The 7,810-nt window shown below is 64.4% G+C and overlaps 1 protein-coding gene across 1 annotated transcript; it reads left to right on the plus strand.

The window, feature by feature from the left end:
• Window positions 1-2,492: 2,492 nt before the first annotated feature.
• Window positions 2,493-7,519, plus strand: RNF208 (ring finger protein 208). Its single transcript, XM_051808039.1, has 2 exons — window positions 2,493-2,711; window positions 4,551-7,519. The coding sequence occupies exon 2, from the start codon at window positions 5,268-5,270 to the stop codon at window positions 6,063-6,065; it is 798 nt and encodes a 265-aa protein (XP_051663999.1). The 5' UTR covers window positions 2,493-2,711; window positions 4,551-5,267; the 3' UTR covers window positions 6,066-7,519.
• The last annotated feature ends 291 nt before the right edge of the window (window positions 7,520-7,810 follow it).

The following is a 7,810-nucleotide window of genomic DNA, read 5'->3' on the forward strand; positions in this document are numbered from 1 at the left end:
TTAAATAGAGCTGTTACTTAACTCATGGAGTAGCAGCATAATAACACCGTGTAGCTGGGTCAGCACAGGGATGCCATATGAATTAATAACAGAAAATGGCTCGTGCTCACTCACTTCCTGCAATTTCCTTTTCTCAGTGAGCTCAAGCGTAATATATTGGTTCTTGCTGTCTGCATCCAGGCACATTAGCAGGGAAGTCAGGAAAAACTGACACAGGGAGGATAGGGAAGATTAAGGGAATCCCTGTTTAGCAGTGCTAGGGTGCGAGACAGCAGCAGCCTCACAGATTTGGGCAGGTGAGCAGATCAAAGAATGGCATTTAGAGGGACTAGAGGCAAAGTCATTAGAAAATCTCTTATCCAGGGAGAGAAACTTGAGGATTAAAAACACAACCAGTAAACACTGTCAACAAGCAAACATGGATTTCCAGGCAGAGGCAGCTGGTGGGTGACACTGCATGGTCTCAGGGGTACCACACTCTGGGGTCGGTCCAGCCTGAGGATGAAGTACAGCTGAGCCCTCAGGACACCGGGGCACTGCTCTGCCTGGGGGGCTTTGGTCATCTCTGCCAGGCCAGGCATGTATGTGAGACTTTTAGCATCCTTGCCTGGGTGAGCAGATCATCTCAGGGCTGCATAAGGCCCAATGGAGCTGTGAAATATGTGAAGTCCAGTTTTTGTGTTCATCCCACTGATGGAGGGGCCAGAGGACAGCCATGGTGTGAGCACAGTGTGGGTGTGAGGTCAGGGCACAGCCCCAGGATGACACAGACCCCTTGTTGGCTGGGTCGTCACTGCAGTGGGGATGGAGGGTCAGCAAGCAGGTCTGGGCAGGGTAACCTTCAGGCCTCAAAATCCAGGCAAAATCCTGAAGGAGTATAAAAAGCTTGAAAATGGCAATGGGTGACATGAGCAGGGAAACTCCAGCAGCACCCAGACAAGCCCAGTGAGTGCCCACCAGCACCCTGCCCCAGCCAGGGTGGGATGGAGGGATGGAGCAGGTTTGGATTCTGGTGCCCATGTGCCTGGGTTGCTGTCACTGGGGGGTTTGGCTGTGAGCTTTGGGTCCGGGGATGGGACATGGGGGGTTCTACGTGGGGCTGCCTGCCTGGGGACTCCCCATGCTGGAGGCAATCACAGTGGGGGGAGAGGGCAACCTGGCCTCTAATATCTGCCAGGGCATGGCAGGAGACAGGAAACACAGACCAGGAGTCACTCTCTCAGGGCACCTGTCCCCAGCCTACAGGCTCAGGTCTGCCTGTGCCACTGATGGGGTCAAACCAGCAAGGTTTGACCAAGCCAGCTCACCATGGCAGTGAGCAATGCTCCCCAGTGCTCTGATGGACCTGGCACCGCTGCTGGGATGCAAGGCTGATGTGACCCCCCACCCACCACTCTGAGCCCACCAACTCCCCAGGGACCAGCGAGACCCTGTGCCTGGCTGCCCTGGAGCTCAGCCAGGCCTGGAGGGCTGTCAGGGGAGCTCCTCTGCTCTGGTCCTGTGGGGGTGGCCGCGGGTCCCCTGGGACACGGTGGGGTGCACGGTTGATTCGACAGTGGGGAAAAAGCGGTGGTGGGGGCATTCCTGGCGGTCCGGCCTCTCCTCAGCCCGAGGGCTGCAGAGGCTGCTGGGGGGGACCCACTCCCCGGTGTTGTCCCAGAGCCGCGGCCCCGGAGCAGCATCGCCCGCTCCCATCGCCGCGGAGCAGCTTCCAGCGGCGCTGGATGCTGAGTCACCGCGGGCCCCTCGGAGCGACTCGCGGGGGCCCGGCCGGCGGCGGGGGAAGGAGCGGGGCCGCGGCAGGGGGGTGGGTGCGGGGAAGGGAGGGGTGCGGGGAAAGATGGGGGTGTGCGGGACAAGGGGGGATGTGCGGGATAAGGGGGGATGTGCGGGGAGGGGGGCGTGTGGGGCAGATGAGGTGTTGTGGGGAGGGGAGGGTGCGGGGCAAAGGGGAGTGCGGGGCGGGGAGGGGGGTGCGGGGAGGTGGGGGTGCGGGGCGGGGAGGGGGGTGTGCGGGGCGTCAGGCGCTGCGGCCGGCGGGCCCCGGCGCTGCTGAGCGAGAGAAATGTGAGGCGGCTGCACCACTGCGGCGGCACTGCGGGCGGCGGCGGGAGCGCGCAGCAGCGCCCGCGCCGCCGGGCCCCGGGGACGGTGGGCACGGAGCCGCCGCTGCCTGCCCGCTGCTGCCCGCCGCTGCCTGCACCTGCCGAGGGGCACCGAGGGGACCGGGGTCAGCCCCCCGCAGCCTGCGCTGCCCGTCGGGGGTGTTGCATCAGCCCCGCGCCGAGCCGGGATCCACGGCCGGGGGCGGCGGGGGGAGCCGGGGGAGGGGGCGAAGGGCCCCCCCCGGAGCGGCAGCGGCGCTACTGCCGCCTCCCCCGGCCTCCGGTCCCCGCGGAGCATCCGGAGGAGCCCGGCGCCGCCAGCCCGGCCTCTGTGCCCGGTGCCCTCCCCGCGCCGCCGCGGCCGCGGCCGGAGCGGGCGGCGGGGCCGGAGGGAGCGGGGCGGGGGGCGGCCCGGCCGGCGGGGACCGTCCGTGTGGAGCAGAGCCTCGGACCCGCCGGCATCCCCGGGGAGCCGCGCCTGGCCGGGGCAGCGCCGCATCCCTCTGCCTTTCAGATAACCTCCGCCGCTCGGGCCTGCGGACCCGCACCGGGCACCGAGCGGGGGCTGGCGGCTGAACCGGGACCCCCCGCCCTGGGCCAGCGCAGGTAACGGCGGGCAGCGACCGGGGGGGGTCACCGTGCGGGCGTGCGGGACTGCACGTGTGTGTGTGTGTGTGCGCGGGGCTGCACGTGTGTGTGTGTGCGAGGCAGCACATATGTGTGTGTGGGGGGGGGTGAGTGTGCATGTGCGGGGCTGCACGTGTGGGGGTGTGTGTGTGAGAGCGTGTGCATGGTGCACTTGTGTGTGCACATGCATGTGCTCCGCAGGGCTGCGCGTGTGGGGCTGGGGACTGCGGTGGGAGGTCGGGGGAGGAGGGGGCTGCTGCGTGTCGTGTGGGGGGGTGCTGGGGAGAGCTGTGTCACCGTAGAAGTGACGGGGCTATGGGGTACACTGGGGGGCTGAGTCACCCCAGAAGTGCTGAGGATGTCACCCCAAGGGGATGGGGTGTGGGGTACAGCAGGGGGCTGTGTCACCCCAGAAGTGCTGAGGATGTCACCCCAAGGGTGATGGGGTGTGGGGTACAGCAGGGGGCTGTGTCACCCCATGGGTGACGGGAATGCAGAGTACATCAGGGGGCTGTGTTGCCCCAGGGATGATGAGGGTGCAGGCTATGTCGGGGAGGCTGTGTTGCCCCACGGGTGATGGGGTGCAGGCTATGTTGGGGGGGCTGTGTTGCCCCACCGGTGACGGGGTGCAGGGTATGGGGGGGGGGTTGTGTTGCCACAGGGTGATGGGGATGTGGGGTACAGTGGGGGGCTGTATTTCACCCCGGGGTGATGGGGTGCAAAGTGCTGCACCAGGGCTGTGTGTGGAGGGGTGTGACAGCAGGAGCTTGGGAACATGGTGACAGTGTGTGGCACTTCTGACCATCCGGATCACTGTGCCCGTGGGTGAGTGTCTCTGTGAGAGCTGCAGGCAGAGCCCCTGGGGCTGCTGCTGTCTGCGGGGCAGGGGGGAGGAATATATGGCACTTGTGGGGTGCAGGGTGAGGGGTGCAGTATGTGGGCCCATGATGGGGGATGCAGGACGTGAGGCCTCCCTCCTCAGGGCCAGATGCTTGCAGGACCCCGGTGTTGCCAGGGCATGGCCCCTGGGACACCTCGACTGGGGTTCGGCAGGGATCCAGCCCCCCCCAGCTCTCAGGCACTTGGGGTTGAACCCCCATGGCCTCTCTTCATCCCCAAAGGCTCCTGCTGCAACCAGATGGCCCCCTCGGGCCCCCTCTGCCAGGCCTGGCAGCGCTCAGCAGGAGCAGGCATCCCTCTAACAGGATTTGCCGTGTGATGGAGGAAAGCGCCTTCGCCCTTCTCAGAGGAGAGCTGGGCTGGCACAGGGGCTGCTGAGGGAGAAAATGGCCACAGGCTGGGTGCCTGCTCCCCATCTCCTGCCCCCAAATTTGGACCGTCCTGTCCAGAAGCCCCGGGACAAGGGCAGGGAGATGGGAAGGGGGAGAGGAAGCTGGAGGAAGGGATAATAGCAGGGACAGATCGGGAGCAAGCGATGGAGGTAAAAATAGATCCACTGAGCAGAGGAGGGGCTAAACGTGAGAGAAAATCCTGAGCAGAGGCAGATCGGTGGAGGAGCCCCTTCAGGAGGGGCCCTGTGTCCCAGTGGGACACGGGGGGACCTACCCTCCCATCCCCAGGGCAGAGGGGGGTTCCAGGACCCCACACTCAGGGCCACTGAGGGGATGCCTGTGGGGAAATACCTGCCTGCTCCCATTTCCGCAGCCCAAGCACGCGGGCGGATGGACAGGACCTGCAGGGCTCAGTTGCCAAATTGCCGGGATGCAGGCAGGCAGGCAGGCATCCCGAGGGAGTGCTGGCAGCCAGCAGATCCCTGAAGAGCCTTGGATCCAACCCTCTCTTGCTTTTCATTTCCAGCAAGCAAGAAGCTGAGCTGGGGACAGAGGTACCAGGGACGGAGGGGACAAGGTGCCTGGTGGCCTCGAAGCAGCCAAGGTGAGCTGCCCTCCGGCAGGGGATGCACCCTGAGACCCTGCCCTGTGGGAGCTGCTGGTGACGTTAAGTGGGAGAGCCGGGAAGTCAGAGCAAAGGAATTTGCAAACACATTCCTCAGCGCCACGAGGATCCCACCGCGAGTAAACAGGAATAAAGGCTGGGCTGGGGCAAACTGAGAGCTGCTTCTGGTTCCTGTGAGACCCTCCCTGGATTCACCTGCCCCGGGCAGTGCCCGGCATCACCATCCCCAGATTACTGTTCCTGACTGCAACTGATCTGGTGGGAAGTGGCAGTGAAGGCAAAGAGGAGGGCTGCTGTGTGACTGAGGAGGGCTGCTGAGTGACTGCCAATGTCACCATAACATCCCAGAGAGGCTGCAGGGAACTGACACTTTGATCGCCCGCCCAAGAGCATCCTGCAAGGCAGGCAGGATGCCACTCTGAGCCCTGCCTTCCCCTGCCTGCCCCGGCCTCGCACCTGGCACCCTCAGGGCTGGCTGGAGAAGAGGGGCGTGGGGCCCTCTGGTGCTGCCCCGTGTCCCCAGGATGCTCTCCCGCGCCAGCAGCTGCTCCCCGTGCTTCTGCTCCGCTGCCAGACCAAGATTGAAAGCTCAGCAGGCTGCCAGCATGTTTTAGCCTCATGCAGGCGTCCCTCGGAGACCCCAGAGCAGTGGACAGTAATGTGAAAACGATACTCATGTCGTGTCTGAAAGGGCAACAGGTCATCATTAAAATGGAGGCGATGAAAATCATCCACCCGGAGAAGTTTTCGGAGCTGCAGGCGTCGCAGCCACGCTACGCGCCGGCCCCGCGCCGCGAGCCGCCCCTTGTGGCCAAGCGTGCGTGGCCCTCCGAGTCCGAGATCATCGTCAACCAGGCGTGCGGGGACATCCCCGCCCTGGATGCCACCCCCGGCCCCCTGCCGCTGCCCCGGACTCCCCCCCTGCCGCGGCGAGAGCGCGGGTACCAGAGCCAGCGGAAGGGCAGCTCCGAGGTCTGCTACCACCGGCAGCCCCCGTCGGACGAGGTGATCGTCAACCAGTACGTGCTGCACCCCTCGACGCCCTGCGAGCCCCTGGAGTGCCCCACCTGCGGCCACATGTACAACTTCACCAACAAGCGGCCCCGCATCCTCTCCTGCCTGCACTCGGTGTGCGAGGAGTGCCTGCAGATCCTCTACGAGTCCTGCCCCAAGTACAAGTTCATCTCCTGCCCCACCTGCAAGAGGGAGACCGTCCTCTTCACCGACTACGGGCTGGCAGCGCTGGCTGTCAACACCAGTATCCTGAACAGACTGCCAGCCGAGGCTCTGGCCGCCAACCCCGTCCAGTGGAGCAGCGACACCGACCGCAGCTGCTACCAGACCTTCCGCCAGTACTGTGGGGCCGCCTGCACCTGCCACATCCGGAACCCACTGTCCTCCTGCACCATCATGTGAGCCCTGCGCCCCTGCCCGCACCTCCTGGCACACAGTGGGTGGGAGAGCTCAGCGCAGCACCACGACTGGTCTCCAGTCCCCTCTTTGCCAGTGGCACAGCCAGGGAAAGCTCTGACACTCATCACAGCCAAGGACATGGGACCAGCGTCCTCACTAGCACTGTCGGGAGGTGATGGGGATGCTGGGACCTGGCAGCAGCCCCCAACACACCGGTGGTGCCCAGGGCGAGGGACACTGGGATGGGGAGCACATCTACCAGCACATCCAGGGGCTCCAGCTCCCCCTGGCTCTGCAGTGGGTGCCCCTGCTGTGCATCGAGCACCTCGCCGTGCTCCTTCCCCAGGCACCTCTCCCTCCTCTGTCCCCGGCTCTCCCGAGAGTGGACGCTGGGTCCCATCTGGGGTGACACCCTCCCCATCGCCCCACGGCCGGCAGCAGCAGCACAAGGAGCCCTGGAGGTGCACGATGCCACACTGGGCCACCCTCCCAGCACAGGAAGCGAGGACAGGTCCCCAGCTGCCCCCTCCTCCCCCCGTCTCTGTAAGTTATTTGCCAAAGCTTTCATCTCAGTGGCCACGCCGCCAAGCGCCGAGTCTCAGTCGCCACGCCAAGCCGCCGCACCGGCCCCTCGGATGCCAGCAGACACGCGGCCCGTTTCCTCCACAGGCCCTTGAGGAAAGCTCCACTTTGTCCTCGTTTTGGAGGATTCTTGTTTTTTCCCCATCCATCCCCAGCTGCCCCATCCCAGCCCATTATGTGTTCACAAAGGCATTGAGCTGTGCCCGTTCTCTGCTGCTCCACCTGAGACCCACACCTATGCCCTGTGAGATGGCTCCTGGGGGTGGCATGGGGTCCGGTATCCCAAATTGCTGGGTCCAATGAGGGGATTTGGCAAGGCAGGGGACTGAGGTCTGGCTCCTGCCCACAGTCCCTTCCCTGGAGCAGCATCTCTGATGTGACCCCTGTGCGGAGGGGCTGGCAGGGCAGCAGCCCCCTGTGCACAGTCTTGCTTTCTCCAGAGCATCCAGAGGAGTAAGTTTGCTGCCAAAAAAGCAAAAAAAATAAAGAAAAAGCCATAAATTTGTGGGTGCTCCCACGGGGCTGAGCACCATAACCCAGCACACCAGGGGTACATGCCAGCCAGCCCCGGAGCATGGGGGCTGAGCGAGCTAGAGGGGTCCCAGAACCCTGCATCCTGGAGGAAAGAGCAGCCCCTGGCACTGGCCAAAGCTCAGCATCCACCCAGGGAGAGGGGCCAGACCATCCCCCTGCCCGCCCCGAGGGAGCGGGCCTTGCTGCCGGCACAGCCCCGGGACCACCCCCTGGTGCAGAACGGGGCCGGTACTGTCTCTGTGTTGCTCTGCCAATGCCTCCCGCTGCTGGTTGTGACCATGATCATGTTTTATACCCGGCCTTGTTCTGACCCCCATCAGTCTCCCCAATAAAGATTATATTGGAACGAACAGCGAGCCGGAGTCTTGGGGCAGCGTCGCTGCGGGCAGCAGTGGGGGACACACCGGGATGCTGCACCCTGGCTCTGTTCCATCTCGGGCAAACTGGGGGAGATACCCAGGGTTAGTGCTTTCCCCTGGGCCGACACCTCTTCCTCAAACCTGGCTCTCGGCTCTGGTGCAGTCGTGTCCCCTCCCTGCCCAGTTCCTGGTCCCACCGCACGTGGATGGGCACTGTGGGGGACCCTGCCCACCTTGGCGAGTGGTCCCCAGCCATGCCAAGGGCTCTCAAAC

The sequence above is a fragment of the Manacus candei genome, unplaced genomic scaffold (assembly GCF_025592945.1).
Source record: "Manacus candei isolate 608988 ecotype Guabito, Panama unplaced genomic scaffold, ASM2559294v1 h1tg000071l, whole genome shotgun sequence".
Classification (NCBI taxonomy): Eukaryota; Metazoa; Chordata; class Aves; order Passeriformes; family Pipridae; genus Manacus; species Manacus candei.

Coding starts and splice junctions, on each gene's coding strand:
- RNF208 (XM_051808039.1), top strand. CDS start 5,268: ATGCAGGCGTCCCTCGGAGACCCCAGAGCAGTGGACAGTAATGTGAAA.